Source organism: Orcinus orca, chromosome 15 (genome assembly GCF_937001465.1).
Source record: "Orcinus orca chromosome 15, mOrcOrc1.1, whole genome shotgun sequence".
NCBI classification, from domain to species: domain Eukaryota; kingdom Metazoa; phylum Chordata; class Mammalia; order Artiodactyla; family Delphinidae; genus Orcinus; species Orcinus orca.
The window spans coordinates 89,417,339-89,434,435 of record NC_064573.1 but is presented as its reverse complement, the minus strand read 5'-3'; the positions used below and the strand labels follow the sequence as shown (position 1 = coordinate 89,434,435).

Below are 17,097 nucleotides of genomic sequence, written 5' to 3'. Positions count from 1 at the left end.
GGCGGCGCGGAGGCTCCTGGGAAGTGGAGTCCCGGCCCTGGCTCCGCGGGCCGGGGGAGCGCGCGGCTCTGCTCTTCGCCTCCCAGCTGAGGGCCCTCGGCGCCGCCGCCTGCTCCGCGCGCTCTCGCCTCCCTTCCCGCTGCAGCGCGGTCGTTCCCACGCGAGAGGCAGGCACCCCGAGGACAGGTGAGCGCGCAGGCGCGCGGACGTTGAGGAGACGCGGGAGGGGGGAGGGCGAGGGGAGCGTGCACCCGAGCGGTGGGTCCTCCTCGGAGTTCTCCCCAGCTGGGGGTGGGTGTTAGCGGGCGGGGGCGGGAGGCTGTGTTCCTGGGGCCGTGGGTTCCCTGGGGCGAAGCGGGCGCCGGGGGGTGAGCAGGCCAGGCGCAGGTAGGGAATCTGACTCTACCCCGTGAGTGAGAGGAGGAGGGATGTCCTGCTTGTACGTCTTACTTTATCCAGGACCTGTTCTTGCATCTGTCTTAACCCCGGTCAACTGAAAAAAAAAAAGCACAAGCCAGAAGTTGACGATTCCATTACGTTGTGCGTACTTTCTGAGGCCGTAGCCCGGGCTCAGCCTCTCCCAGAGCTCTGAGGGACCGCTCCCCAGAGGTAAAGGGGGAGCAGGGTATACAGGAGGCTTGCAACAGAAGCCAGGTAATCAGAACCTCGGAAGATTTCTGTCAATTAAAGAGAACCAAACACCTCAAGTTAATGACCTTAGCACTTTTCTGTGTGTGGGAAGATGCAAGAGTCTGGGCTCATTGAAGTCATTCCTTTGATAAGGATCTTAACTCTCCTGGGCCAGTATCCTGCCTGTCTCCACCCTGAATCCCCTCAGGGTGTAGTCGGGAAGGCTGCGGTGGCTGATGACTTGAAGGCTGCAAACATCCTTTGTTTGCTGATGTGGCAGGTGACATTCTTGTTCCACAGTGCCTCCTCTTGGTCATAAATTTGGCTAATATTTGGGAGGCATTTCATAACAAGTTTTTGGTTTGGGGGTTTCTTTTTGGCTGCGCTGCAGCATACGGGATCTTAGTTCCCCAACCAGGGATTGAACCCGTGCCCTATGCAGTGGAAGCGCGGAGTCTTAACCACTGGACCACCAGGGAAGTGCCCATGACCAGTTTTGTCCCATGGCACTAGGAAGGCTCGTTCCTAGATCAGGCAAAGTTTCTGTTGATAGGCCATTCGATGCGCTGGGTTTTTTGTGTTTGTTTTTTGTTTGTTTGTTGGATTAGGCCCTGTTGAGAATCTAAAATTCTCTGGATCGCTTGTCTTACTAGTTTATATGATCCAGTAGATGTTTTTCCTTGTTGCTTCTAACCGTATTTAGAGTTGTACTATTACAATTATTCTATGTAGAGTTAAGTATATGGTTAACTTCTTGGGACATCATTAATTTTGTTGGAGGCCTGCTAACACATTGGGTAATTCAAGAGCCAACAATCTTAGAAAACAGACAGAATATGACAGCTGGTAACATTAATAAAGTTATAGTGTAGCGGAGAGAGAAACGAGGCATAAATAATTTGAAAATGAGAGAGAGCAAATTAAAATAATGATTAGTATAACTAGTTGTAATCTGGTCACAGGCCATCAAGTCCACAGTGCAGCCAGCTGGAGAAGCCAAAATCTGGAAGGATCAGGTAGAAAGAAAAAGATAAATGTTTCATCTTTGTCTACAAAGGCATACTTATCAACTTGTAGGGCATAGAATAGAAGGAAAGTTTTTTTCTGGAAAACGAAGATTAAAAGCCAGTATATTTCATTAAAATGTCATAAAATTATGAATCATATTTATCAGTTCATTCAGCCATGTAATTAATTCCTGTTATTCTGGATGAAGTCATCAGGTTTTCCATTAGAGTTTTGTAATTTCTTACCCATTTCAGTGGTATGATTTAAAAGTTATACTTGCATTTGTCAAAAATCCTTTTTATGAATCTTCTTGAAGATCTTCATTTTATGAAAGCATCAGTATAAAATAATGATTGTCTATAAATGACAAAAGACTTAAAATGACATGGTCAAAGATCTGATTCCAAGGCAGTTGACAAGAAACTTGGATATTTCTGTGACATACAACATTTTAAGATAATAACTAGAATTATGACTGATAACATTATACAAGGACAGATCACATTTTTTAGGAATTCTGTATAAAATTTGGAATATCTATATTAATGACATTTATCCATACAATATAACCTAAGGTTTATCTCCAAACACTTGACAATGTTTCTGAAGTAATTTAACATACCAAATAAGACTAATTAGTTTAATATTCCTCTCTGAGTTGTTTCAGGGCTCCTTTGAAGCATCCCAGAGTTGGCTGAAGGTCAAAAGAACTTTAGTTAGAATTTGATATTTGGGAAGTTTGTCAAAAATATCAAAAAGGTTTCAAAGCACTTGGTCAAATAGGATCATAGGACACTGTGAAACAATACTTATTCACTTAACCAAAGTGACAAAAGATTACAAAAACAAATAAAGATCACTTAAAGGCAAAGAAATTCACGCAATGTGTTACCAAAAGCACTATTCCAAGAAAACTTTGTTCTCTTAACAGAGAGGAACCAAATCAAGTCTTGCACCAGCCTATTTTTAATAACAAAATCCATTTACCTAATTAAATTTAATCCAATCCTAACCATGTACAAAACTACTTTTTCAGGGCTCCCTTTCTACAAACTTACAAAACTTTCTGTATCCATATTAGTTTGTCCCTTATTTTTAATCTGGAAATAGCCAGCTCTAGGACAAAAATCACCCTTATTTTCCCAACAAATTCACTTCTATTCTGCATACCTTCTTTTACTGAAAACATGCATCCTACCTTCCTTGCACATTAAAATATTTCCCTTAATATTTTTAGTAGCTTTAATTACATATTACAGTTTTAACCCTTAAAACCTTAATCTCTAGTGAAAACTGACAAGCAGCAAGTAGTTGTGAACTGTTTGTCATACCAGCATTTCCTGGTTGGCAAACTTAGGATATTCCATAACCCCTTGTAACATACACCTTCTGACTTCTTTCTTCATTGTGGTGCAAGACGTGTGTCTAATAAACCCACACATCTTTAGTTTCCCTCTTGTAAGGGGACAAAAGGAGATAAATTTAGACCTGTTTAGCAATTAATGTTCCAGTATTTTATCTTATTTGAAATAACCTGGATGTTCAATGAATTCCCATAATTTAACTTAACTTAGCAAAACTCAAGTTACCAAAAATCTAGAGAACCTATATTTTTTAAAGAATTTTTTTTTGATGTAGACCATTTTAAAAATCTTTATTGAATTTGTTACAATATTGCTTCTGATTTATGTCTTGGTTTTTTTGGCCATGAGGCATGTGGGATCTTAGCTCCCTGACCAGGGATCGAACCCACACCCCCTGCATTGGAAGGTGAAGTCTTAACCACTGGACCACCAGGGAAGTCCCTGGAGAACCTATTTTAGATAGACGTACCCAACACATAATTATTCCTAAAGAGTTCACCTGAAAACTCTTATCTCATTTACCTTTATTTTATAAGTTATGAAAATATCATCATACCAAGTTAATTTTTTGCTGACAAACTGCAACAGAAATAACGTGAACACACTGACCTTCGGTAAAGCAAGTACAATAAAACTACGACATCTGGGACTTCCCTGGTGGCGTAGTGGTTAAGAATCTGCCTGCCAATGAAGGGGACACAGGTTCAATCCCTGATCCGGGAAGATCCCACATACCGCAGAGCAACTAAGCCCGTGCACCACAACCACTGAGCCCGTGCACCACAACCACTGAGCCCGTGTGCCACAACTACTGAAGCCCGTGTGCCCTAGAGCCCACACACCGCAGCTACTGAGCCCATACGCCACAACTACTGAAGGCTGCATGCGTAGAGCCCATGCTCCACAACAAGAGAAGCCACCGCAATGAGAAGCCCGCGCACCACAACGAACAGTAGCCCCTGCTCGCTGCAACTAGAGAAAGCCTGCGTGCAGCAATGAACACCCAATGCAGCCAAAAATAAATAAATAAATAAATTTATTTTTTTAAAAAATTTTCTATTTGTCCTTAAGTAGGTTATGAATTAGATTTTGGGTGAGGGAGCCTTTCCAGTGGTTTGAGTTTAAAAAGGCCATTCTTCTGTTTTGTTTATTCACTTGTTTCAGGTTTTACCTGAGTGAGTTAATTGGGCTCAGTCTCAGGTCACTGTGGGCTGTATTTATATTTCTGATTTGTAGAGATTTGCAAGACAAAGACAGCTGCTTTTAATTCTCAAAAAAACTGGTTTGTCAGTTAAACGATATTAAAAGATTGATTTGCCCAACTATATTTTCTTTAATTTGCTTTTTTATATCAGAGAAGATTTCCAACTAAACTGAAAATTAAGAGTTCTATGTACCAGAAGTTTAGGGTTCAGTTTATCATATCTTCAAAGGCTTGTATAAGGCATTCAACAAAGGCCCTTTTTCTGATTGCACAGATTAGACCCAGAGCAAAATCTCGGTTATTAGTTTTATTAGCCCCTGAATATTGTTCCCAGATTTTACTTTATATTGTACGGCTCTATTGGTTTCCTTTTGTTTTTTTTTTTTTTTTTAAGATTTAATTTTATTTATTTTTGGCTACGTTGGGTCTTCATTGCTGTGTGCAGGCTTTCTCCAGTTGCGGTGAGTGAGGGCTACTCTTCGTTGCGGTGCGCGGGCTTCCCATCATGGTGGCTTCTCTTGCTGCGGAGCACGGGCTCTAGGCGCATGGGCTTCAATAATTGTGGCACATGAGCTCAGTAGTTGTGGCACACAGGCTTAGTTGCTCCGCAGCATTTGGGATCTTCCTGGACCAGAGCTTGAAGCTGTGTCCCCTGCATTGGCAGGTGGATTCTTAACCACTGCGCCACTAGGGAAGCCCTCCTTTTGTATGTTTAATTAATATTTCCTGAGGGGCACATCTACATGCTTAGTCTTATAATACCAATACCAAGCAGGGGAAGCATTACTCATTGGTTACCAACATTAAAGGACTCCTATCAACAAGTCTTGGTCTTATAAGGAGTCCTAGAAAGTTTCCTTTCATTTATCCCTCAACCATTTTATCTATTTTGTATAAAATGCTCTGGGGTCCCCAGTGAGGGGTTGAACCAAGGGACTCAGGCCCTTTTGTCAGTCTTTTAACTTGATTAATTGGCCTAACTGTTGCCCCAAGTAATTGTTGGTCAGCTATCTCAGTGTAATTTTCTTCCACCCCTTTATTTTATTTTTTTAAACAAAAATTTTTTAATTAATTTATTTGTTTTTGGCTGCATTGGGTCTTCGTTGCTGTGCACAAGCTTTTCTCTAGTCGCGGCAAGTGGGGGCTACTCTTCGTTGAGGTGCACGGGCTTCTCACTGCGGTGGCTTCTCTTGTTGCAGAGCATGGGCTCTAGGCACACAGGCTTCTGTAGTTGTCGCACACGGGCTCAGTAGTTGTGGCTTCCGGGTTCTAGAGCACAAGCTCAGTAGTTGTGGCACATGGGCTTAGTTGCTCCATGGCATGTGGGATCTTCCTGGACCAGGGTTCAAACCCATGTCTCCTGCACTGTCAGGCAGATTCTTAACCACTGCGCCACCAGGGATGGCTTAGCCCTTTAAACATATATATTTTAACTCGGGTAAATAGGGTGGACTTGTATGGGTCCCTTTGGCCCATCCAACCTTAGGTAGTATTGTACCAAAACCTTTTGTTTTAATCCTATTAACATCTGTTTTATTTATCCCATTTCTTAATAACCATCTAGAGATTTCTTTATCTTTTGGGGATGAGTCACTTTAAAATTTCCACCTGGTTGGGAAAAAATCTCTAGACTTTCCCTTCAGTTTTTTTTTTTTAATTTCCCTGCTAATCAACCTAATTAACATTAATTATTCTAATGTTTTTATTAGCATCTGTAAGACCCATTGAGGGGAAGCATAGACCACAAATAAGACTTCCCAAGCCAGTTTTTTGTTTGTTTTAAATTAAAGGAGTTCTTAGATTAACCATTATATATATATTTTTTCCACTGTTTAATGTGTTTTCCCCCCCATAGGTACCAACAAAACAGCTGTTTATAATGAATGCTCTCTAAAAATTTACCAATTTAGAAGTTTCTCCCATTTGAAGGATCCATCATCTGGCCATTAATGAGATATATCATACTAGTGACTCAAACCAATAAGATGCAAGAGGCTTCCCCACAAGACAGTGCAAAGGATGCCACCTAAACAAGACCCAGAAAGTTTACTCCCAAGAATAGTTTAAGAAAGTAAAGGCCTTCGTTGTACAGGCTGACACAATGAAGGTTAAGGTGGCAAAAAGCCCCTGCGAATTGGTATAGTCAGACAAATGACTGCTCAGAATCCCAGTCTATTCGATTGCGTCCAAATGTACACAATATGTGTACCTTTTGGATGGCAGAGACCAAGTTCTCAAAACACACACACACACACACACACACACACACACACACACACACACACACACACACACACACACACACACACACACACACACACACACACACACACACACACAAAATACCCAAGGAGATCAGGTAGAACATTTACATTTCAAAGGCACAGGAAGAGAAATGCAAGTTCCCCCAGAAGGGCTTTTGTTTCTTTAAGATCAGAATTCTGAAAAGATGTTTTATCAAGCTAGTTTTCTCTAACTTAACTGTGTATGCAGTGAAAGAGCCCCATCTTTGTCATTTTCAGGGTGAGATTTCCTTTAATTCCCAATTAAGTAGATCCTTGCAAGTATGAGCTCTATACGTACATGCATCTGGCTGGGGTGTTCGTCGGAGGTTGGCTTTCTGATGCCCCTAGTTTATCTGAGAGAATCTATTTCCGATTTTAAAGTTGAATTCGTTGGGGATAAAATTTACTAGTGAAATTGCATGGTGGCCCAGTGTGCTGCTTGTGAGCTTGACTTCTCTAGGTTTTTACCCTAGAGTCTTTTCAGCTCGTCTTATGTGTCTAGGTTCTCCCTCTGGTAGTATAAGACCATCGTGGGTGCTTGGATCACAGAGTGGCCAGTTCTTATTTGTGTCCCAAGCAGAGCAAGTTTTTTTAAGTTAAATTGAGTGGGATTCCTTATAGGGATGGCTGCATGTTATGAGGACTTGCCTTTACCACTCCTGCAAGTTTCTGAGAAACTTGAGAAAAAAGCCGTTGCTGGCCATGAGATTCCCTTCTTCAGTGCTGAAAGCTCTCATATAATATTTTCACTTTTATCCCGACAAATTCTTGTTAAGATAGCCATTTGAGGAAGAATGCCAGGTCAGCCTCCTACCTAACCACTCAGCCCAGACCGCTCAGTGTCTTTCAACTGTTGTGAGGGGGTTCTTTTTCCCAGAATCTGTCACCTGGGGAGCCAAGCACCTGTTATACACCACCAAATAAAACACAGGATCATCCATCAATAGTTGGGAGATCCAAGATCCAGGAGAGACTCACCCAAATTCATCTGAACTGTCTGAGGAGGCAGACGGATGCAGGAGGCCTCTACCAAGGCTCTGGTTCGTTGTAGATTTCATGTGAAGGAGCGAAGTCAGCTCTGGGTCCCTTCGTTGTTTGCCAAAACTGTCGACTGAAAAAAAATACACAACCTGAAAGTTGAGAATTGTGTTTTATTCAGTGGACTTTCTGAATAGCTCTGAAGGACGGCTCTGAAACCATAATGGGGGAGCCAGGATATACAGGAGTTTTTGCAGCAAAGACCTGGTGGTCAGAACGTCAAGAGATGACTGTTCATTAAAGAGAACCAGGCATCTCAGATTAATGAGTTTAGCACTTTTCTATGTGTGGGAAAATGCAAGAGTCTGGGCTCATTGAAATCATTCCTTTGATACACATCTTAACTATCTAGGGCCATATTCTGCTTTTCTGCATCCTGAATCCCCTCAGGGTGCACAGTCCGGAGTGGCTGCAGTGGCTGATGGCTTGAAGGCCACAACATCCTTTACTGATATGGCAGGCGACATTCTTGGTCTGCACCCCTTAATCTGTTAATGGATTGCATCACAGTAATGAGATATCATTTCTCTAAGGCTAACCTTAATACATCATTCCCAGATCTGTTTCAAAATAGAGTGATGGATACAAGAGTGTTCATTATACCATGACATTATAATAACAGTAATAGTTTTTCTGCTTTTTAACCATCCTGCGTTCCTGGTTAAACCTTGCTTGAATATGACATTGTATTATTACTTTAATACGCTGCCATACTCAATTTACTAATATTTTACTTAGGACTTTTTCAGTGTTCAGACTTAAGATTGCATCTTAATCTTTCTTTGTACTATCCTTGCAAGATTTTACAAGTCTCATGAGTAATTCGAGAAGCATAACTGTTTTTCTTCTACCTGGTAAAATAATTTTTCCCTTGAAAGTTTTGGGCTCAAAATCTTTTGGGGGTGGATATTTGACTTCTGATTCCATTTTAAATGGTAGTGATTAATTTCAGTTTGTAGTTCTTAATTGAGTCAATTTGGGGCACATTTTTTTCTAGAAAATTGTTCATCTCATCTAAGTTTTCAAGTTTGTTGACATAAAGTTGTTCATACAATTCTTTTTTAGTGATTTTTTTTGGTGTTTTTTTTTTTTGTTTTTGCTTTTTTTGGCCTCACTGTGCAGCATGTGGGAACTTAGTTCCCCGACCAGGGATTGAACCCATGCCCCCTGCAGTGGAAGCGCAGAATTGTAACCACTGGACCACCAGGGAATTCCCTTCTGGTGATTCTTTAAATTGCTGTTTGTTAGTGATATTTTAAAATCACTGCTCTAATTGTAGCTATTCTTTTCTTTTTTGAGTTTAATATTTATTAGGGCCATCTTTTTTCTTGATTGGCTCTGCAAGATATACATCTACATTAATCTTTTCAAAGAAGCAGATTTGGGTTGTTTTGGTAATCTGTGCTGTGTTTTGGTTTTGTCTTATGTTACTTGTTTTTGGTTTTCAATTAGAGTAACATTTGCTCTCTTTTTTTTTTTTTTTTTTGCGGTACGCGGGCCTCTCACTGTTGTGGCCTATCCCGTTGCGGAGCACAGGCTCCAGACGCACAGGCTCAGCGGCCATGGCTCACAGGTCCAGCCGCTCTGCTGCATGTGGGATCTTCCCGGTCCGGGGCACGAACCCGTGTCCCCTGCATCGGCAGGCGAACTCTCAGCCACTGCGCCACCAGGGAAGCCCTGCTCTCTATTTTTAAATTTTCCTTTCCTTTTTGCTATTTTTCTACTTGATTTGATTGCTTTATTTACTTTCTCTGTAACTTATTTACTTTTTGAAAAATGTGTACATACATTTTTAAAAAGTCTTAGATATTAAAAGCCTCATAATAAAAACAGGAGTGTTTCTTCTCCGTAGTGTTGACCTGAAATAAATAGACTGCCATGTATTTCTCCAGCAAAAATGGCTTTTTGGGGATCAGCAGAGAATTGCAATTCAAGGTCAGCTACCATGGAAATCCCCCACAGCAAGGGAAGAATAGCGCTTTTATAGAGAGGAAAAAGGAAGTTGGGAGGGTGATAGTAAATAATCAGTCTGTGGCTTTTCATTGGCTGAGTCCTCGCCAGGAAAGAAGAGGAGTCTGTCTTCTTCCTGTTGGGCTCTTCTATGATCACAGGACGTGAGAGCTCCCCATTCTGGTCTCCCAACTCTATTGAATTCATGTTTCTGTTTATTAATTTCATGGTGGCAACCAGTTTAAAATTTTTAAGCAGTTAATCAATTTGAGACGTTTTTTAGTTTCTTAGGTGTTAAATAAGAATCTTGACTATTATACCTGCCTGCCTTCCTACATCCTTAAATCAATGTGATTATGTTGCAAGTATTGTAATGTAGTTCCTCTCAAAAATTTTGGCTAAATTCATGTTCAGTGTTTCCATTGTGATGACTATTTAAGTATTCTCTATTGCTGAGTCGTAATAAGTTCCTTTCTTGTATACATTTTACTCTTCCTGTTTTGAATAATTGCCTTTTTATTTATTTGCTTTGTTTTCCCTAAACCTATGTAAAATGTCTCTCAATTCCATTTTCCTCAAGATCAAACCTGTCACACAATCTAATCATTTTTCTCTTTTCCTGAACACACATCCCCAGGAGCCCTCCATCATGCTGCAGTGTAGACTGATCAGTTATTCTCTAGGCTGCAGCACACTGGCATGCTGGGACTTCCCTTTCTCCTCACCAATTCCCTCATCTCATCTCTGTGTTGGACCTCCTGTTTCCTGGAAACTTCTATTTTCCCTTTTTAATGGATGATAACCTTATTATCTTTCCGAAAAGGGGTGTATATTAAGGTTGTGTACGACTAGAAATTATTTTACTTTGTCCTCATATTTGCATGGTACTGTGGACTAGTATAATTTCCTGGATAGGAAATTATTTTCCCTCAGAACTTTGAAAGCTGGCAGAGCTAGGTAGAAAATGGAGCAGTGTTACTGTTGAGAAATCCTATTCCATTGTTCTTTTGTATGTAACCTGTTTATCATCATTGAAACCTTTACATTCATCAGTTTATCTTTGGTATTCAAATTTTTCATGATGTTATGTTTATTCCCAGTCTTTTTAAGAAATTACCCATTTGATGGATCAGTACCTGGATAGTGTTATTTTTAAGAATTTTCTCTGTGTTTGATTCTGTCTTCTTCCCATTTTCTCTTTTCTTTCTTGAGCTCTGAATAATCTGGTGTTGAACCTTTGAAATTGTTCATATAGTTTTCTTATCCTTTCTGTCTCATTGCTTATCTTTTTTGGGGGAGGGAAGGTCAGCTTTCTGGAAAAGTTCTTTATCCTTAAACCTTCAACATTTTTTGGGTTTTGTTATTAAAATTTTAAATTTCTGGGACTTCCCTGGTGGCATAGTAGTTAAGAATCCTCCTGCCAATGCAGGGGGCATGGGTTCGATCCCTAGTCCGGGAAAATCCCACGTACCATGGAGGAACTAAGCCCGTGTGTCACAACGACTGGAGCCCACGCACCTGGAGCCCGTGCTCCACAACAAGAAAAGCCACCGTAATAGAAGCCCGGGCACTGCAATGAAGAGTAGCCCCCGCTCACCGCAACTAGAGAAAGCCTGCATGCAGCAACGGAGACCCAACACAGCCAAAAAATAAATAAATAATTTTTAAATTTTCTAAAATTTCCTAAGAACTCTCATTTTGTGATTTAAAAAACTGGAACATCCTAAAACATCATGTTTTACAAATGAAATACCTCTCTGGTGATTTTAAAATTTATATTATGAAAGTTTCAAAACATAGAAAATCAGAATAGTATAATGACCTCATTTGTACCTGTCACTGTATGTTGAAGTAAATCTAGGACATGATTCATTATTTGTAAATATTTCAGAATTTATTTCTGAATGATAAGTACTCCTTTAAAAGTCATAACCAGGATATCATTATCACACCTACAAAATTAGGATTAATTCCTTAATATCAAATATATAGATAGTGTTCAAATTTTTCTATTATTTCAACAAAGCTATTTTTTTAAAACAATTTCTTTACATCATGGTCCAAATAAGACTTATGCAAGTTTAGGCCTCTTTTAATTTAAGGTGTGCCTTAGATTATGTCTCAGTGTTTCAGTTTGCATTTCTCTTATTATGACCATCTTTTGAGGATGCTATTGTTACTTTGAAATATGTCAGTGTCTTTTTATTGCTCTCTTTAGCACACTATTGAATTCTGGGTTTATATTGTTTTCCTTTAGTACTTTGAATATATTACTGTGTGGTCTTCTGGCCTGTATCGTTGTAGCTTAGAAGTCTGTAGTCAGTATAATTGGTATTCCTTTGTAGGTAATTTGCCTTTTCTTTCCAGTAACTTTAAATATTTACTCATTATCCCTGGTATTCTGCAGCTTTTGCTCGTGTATCTGGTGGATTTAAAACATTTATTCAGTGTGACATGTGGTGTATACACTTGCAGATCAAGGACTTCTATCTTTCAGCTTTGGATAAAAATAACCATTTTCTCTAATTTTTTTTTTTTTTTTTTTGTATTCTCTCTACCTTCCTCTTCTAGAATTCCTATCAGGTACATATTTATGTCTTTCATCCACCTGGGAATGTGAGTGTGTGAAGTAGGATTTATGCTTTTCCCTGACAGCCATTTGTCCTGATGCCATTTAATGACTAGTTTATCCTTTCCCCCACTGATTAATAGTGCTGCCTTTATCATGCACTAAATGTCTAGCTACACATGAATCTGTTTCTGAATTTATTCTGGATTTTTTGTTTGTTTGCACTGGGTCTTAGTTGTGGCTTGCTGACTCCTTTGTTGTGGCATGCAGGCTCTTTAGTTGTGGCATGTGAACTCTTAGTTGCAGCATGCATGTGGGATCTGGCTCCCTGACCAGGGATCAAATCAAGGCCCCCTGCACTGGGAGTGTGGAGTCTTAACCACTGTGCCACCAGGGAAGTACATGAAGTTATTCTGTTTTATTTTCTCTTTTTGCCCTATTATCATTCTGTTTAAATTAATAGAGATTTATAATGCATTTTGAAGTAATATAGTAGAGCAAAGCATTACTTTAATAACTGCCTTGTTATTCATGTCTTAATTTTTCTATAAAACTTATAAAACAAATTGTCATGTTTCAAGAAGTTCCTATTGAACATGAAGGAATGAATTTAATGAAAATCCCAATGCAATTCTAGTTTGAGAAAAATTGAAATCTTTTAATACTGAATGGTATTAAAATGGTGAATCTCTCCATTTATTCAGATATTTTTTCCTGTTGTTTGGTAAAGTTGTTCAGTTTTTTTATTAGTTCTGTAACTAAGAAAGAAATAAAACTATGGGGAATGAAGAAATGAACCCAGAGTACAATTCTCAGCTTAATAATTTTAACCAGAAGGCAAACTAATGTTCTTTTTTGAAGAGGAAGCCTAACTTTCTGATTTTGTGGGGTTTTGTTTTCTATAAGTACAGTATAGATGTGAAAAAAGTACTTCTTCCACAAAACCTTAATTGCCATAGATTCATTCAGTTTATTCAACAAACATTTTTTGGGTGTCTGCCATGTGCTGGGGAGTGTTCTAGGTATTCAGAATACATGCAGTGGACAAATCAGACAAATATTTCCATCTGATTTACACTAAAGTGGCAGGCTTATATACATTTCTGGATTAGGGGCATAAAATCTACCTGTTGAAGATCTTTGTCTAAATAAAAATGCCATTTCTCTAATTTTGTCCATTAAACCTGAACTCTACTGAAGTATAATACTGAGATAGAAGTCTTATATTTGAAGGTATCAACTAATCTTAAAAAATTGAGATCTGTAAAAATATTAGTGTAATACATTATTGCATGATTTGTTGTGGTCCTTAAAGTCTCCAAGCATACCTCTTTTGTTTCACACTGTGTCAATTGTTTTGATATTTATATTAAGGCCATTATGAAAATTATTCAGGAAAGTATTATACCATCTAAAATTGTAAAGGCCTCAGTCTCAAAGCTTAGAACATAGCTCATGCCTCTTTGTTGATCCCATTCAAGTTTTAGATAGAATGAATCATCATAAGGAAATACAGACTTTGAGGATAGAGTTTAAATTGCAGGTAATCAAATGAACGTTTGTTTCAAAGTCACATATTTATTTTTAACAACTCCAATAAAATTTCTAAGTAGGGTAGCAGCCAAATCATCAGTCCTATTAATTATATGTGAGGTTATTTGGGTAAATACCAAGTTACATATACAACAAATAAATTTACCTAAAACAATTGTAATTAGAAAAAAATTCTTTATTCTAAAAACTAAACTAAAAAGTAGCAAAGTATGCATGAAATTCAAACAACTATGTCTTTTTAAACTGGTTCTTTGACTTTAGTATTTTAAAATAATGCATGCTTTTTCTACCCAGAGCTGAGTAGTAGTCTACAGGAGAAGCCAGTATGAATAACCAAGATAACAGTAGAGGGCCAAGGATGACTATATTGCATGTCAGTACAAATCCCAATAAATATTTTAAGCAGGTGAGACCTTGCTGGAAGGTAAAAGAGAGGGTCTACAATTTTTTTTAACCTTGCCTCCAATGGGGCCCTATTTTCACCTTTCTTCTTTTACCTGAACCTTCCTCTTTGGCTACAGGAAGGACACCCAGTGAAATGCATCCCTGACTTGATTGGATCAGAAAAACAAGAAAAGAAGTATCCAGCTCTCTCAGCCCTATTGTGCAGGCGGATGTCACATTCAGGCTCTCAAGATGGCAGCCATTGACCTATGCCCGATATGGGCTCTGCCTACACAGGACTCTGCCTGTTTCTATGTGAGAAGTACTGAGGGGGAAAGGATAGTGCCTGGATTCCCAGCAACCTGGTTACAGGGACCAGTGTCCTTTGAGGATGTGACTGTGGAGTTCACCCAGGAGGAGTGGGTGATGCTGGACTCTGCTCAGAGAAGTATGTACAGAGATGTAATGTTGGAAAACTATATGAATCTCACCTTAGTGGAATATCAGTTATGCAAGCCTGTGATCTCCCTGTCGGGTCAAGAAGACATAAGAACTGTGAAAAGGAGAATTCCCCAAGGCACCTGTCTAGACTGGGAGATTCAACTGAAAACCAAAGAATCAACTTCTAACCAGAATATTTTTGGGGGAAAATCATCTAGTGGCAAGAAAATGATAAGATTCACAACAGATGATTGGTCTCCCACATTAAGAGCAGACTGGGAATGCCGTAAAATCAGAAAACAGCACAAGATCCCAGAGGGGATTTTGAGGCAAGTGACATTTACTCAAAAGAAGGCAGCATCTCAGGAGGGATTGTATGACTATCATGAATTAAAGAAGGACTCTAAACTCAGATCAAAACTTGTTTTTTCAAAGAGAGTTTCCATCAGTAAACATTGCCATAAGTGTTACTTAGATATTGAGTGTTGGAAGCATAATTCAATCCTAAACAGTTATGAAAAAAACTCTGTAAGTGAGAGGGTCTGTGAAAGTCATGACTATGACAGAGCTCTGTGGCATCTTGAAAGAACTCAAACAGCACAAAAAGAGTACACATGCTCCGAACATGGCATACACTTTAAACATAATAATATGCTTCCTATATGCAACAATTGTCACATGGGGGAGAATTCCTATGAGTGTAATAAAAACAAAACCTTTTGTCATCATTCATCCCATAAGCAACAGGAGCAAACTCCTACTGAAGAGAATCATGAACATAATCAGCATGGGAAAGCCTTCAAAAGGATTTCTAATCTTATTTTGCACAAGAGAAGTCACATGGGTGAGAAACAATATGAATGTAAAGAATGTAGGAAAGTCTTCAATGATTCCTCAACCCTAAGAAGACATATAAGAACTCACACTGGTGAGAAACCCTATGAATGTAATCAATGTGGAAAAGCTTTCAGTCAAAAAACATCTCTTAAGGTTCATGTGAGAACTCACACTGGAGAGAAACCTTATGAGTGTAATCATTGTGGAAAATCCTTTGGCACAAGTTCTTACCTTATAGTGCACAAGAGAATACACAGTGGGGAGAAACTCTATGAATGCAATGACTGTGGAAAAGCCTTCAACACAAGCTCTCACCTTAAAGTTCACAAGAAAACACACACTGGAGAGAACCTTTATGAATGCACTGACTGTGGGAAGGTTTTTAGTGGTCTCTCATCTCTTAGAATGCATGTGAGAACTCATACTGGGGAGAAACCCTATGAATGTAAGGAATGCAGGAAAACCTTCAGTGTTTCCTCTTCCCTTAGGAGACATGTGAGAACTCACACTGGAGAGAAACCCTATGGCTGTATTCAATGTGGAAAAACCTTCAGTCAGAATTCTTCACTTACTATACACAAGAGAATTCATACTGGGAGAGAAACCTTGTAACTATTAAGAACATGGAGTTGCATTTTTCAGTGTCTTAAGGTGGATTCCAGGCTCATTATTTCAGTCTTTGTTCTCTAAAATAAGCATTTAAGCCTATAAATAGTCCTATAAACACCCCTTTAGTTATATAACACATTTGGTGTATGATAATTTATTTTGTTTTAACTCTGTTGTCTAATATTTATTATGACTTTATGACTTTCAGATCCATAGCTGTTTAGAGTTATTTTAAATATGTTTTCAGTTACCTTATGGATTTCTAAGTTAATTGCATTATCTTCAAGGTATCTGGACAATATGATACTACTTTATTGTTATTTTCTTGAGAGTTGCTTTCTGGTCTGGTGTGACAGGTATTGTTAGTAGCCAATCGAACATCCAGTTCATCCCTCCCTGTAGGGAGTGGATAGTATCACTGGGGACAGACCTATCTAGTGTTCTCTCTTTGCCTTTTGCACTTTGTCTTTCTGCCTTCCCCAGTCTTCTCCCTTTGGATTTTGCATTCATGGAGCTGAATGAGCCATCTTGTGACCATGAGGATGACAAGGATGGTGTCAAAGAGATCCTGGTTTCCCAAAGATATCTTCAAATAACTGTACCAGCACTGCGCTGCTTATATCTGTGCATCTTTTTATGTGAGAAAAATAAGCTTATTGATTTTTTAAAAACAGTATGTAAATACAGTCAATACAGTAACCTCGTTTTAAAAAAGAAAAAGATCACAAGATATGTAGACTTAAATATTTTACGTTGGGTGTACAAATTTGGATAAGAACATAGAAAAGAGAGGAATGGAAGAGGAATATTGATAGAACTTTTGTGCTTAGGCTAGAGAGGATGGAGCTGAGGTCATTGAAAGCAGGTGTCAGAGAAGCAGGAGGAAAATCCCAACATTTCAGCATGAGAAAACCAAAGAGTCTTCAAGTAGAGGGGAATTACCAATTTTAAATGCTGAATGAAGCCCTTGAGATTTTGCTACTTGGTTTTACAGATACTGATGAGATTAGCTCTAATTTATTAAGAAACAAAATATGGAAGGAAGAAACTGTGATGGAAGAAAAAGGCAATAGTCACAGTTTTAGTCCTGTTTATAGAGTTGTGAGATATCTAGATGAACGGGCTGATGTGTAGTTCTGAACCTGAAGAGGTGTCTAGGACAGAGATATAATTTTAGCAACATCAGGAGATAGACTGTACTGGGTTGTGTGGAGGTGAGTAAGA

The 17,097-nt window shown here is 39.0% G+C and overlaps 1 protein-coding gene across 1 annotated transcript; it reads left to right on the top strand.

Annotated features, from left to right (window-relative positions):
- The first annotated feature begins 46 nt into the window (after window positions 1-46).
- ZNF891 (zinc finger protein 891) lies at window positions 47-16,004 on the top strand. The gene is made up of 2 exons (XM_033440593.2): window positions 47-186; window positions 14,124-16,004. The coding sequence occupies exon 2, from the start codon at window positions 14,239-14,241 to the stop codon at window positions 15,874-15,876; it is 1,638 nt and encodes a 545-aa protein (XP_033296484.1). The 5' UTR covers window positions 47-186; window positions 14,124-14,238; the 3' UTR covers window positions 15,877-16,004.
- Window positions 16,005-17,097: the final 1,093 nt, after the last annotated feature.

Excerpts from the sequence above, each read along its gene's own strand:
- ZNF891 (XM_033440593.2), top strand. The coding sequence starts at position 14,239 with ATGGCAGCCATTGACCTATGCCCGATATGGGCTCTGCCTACACAGGAC.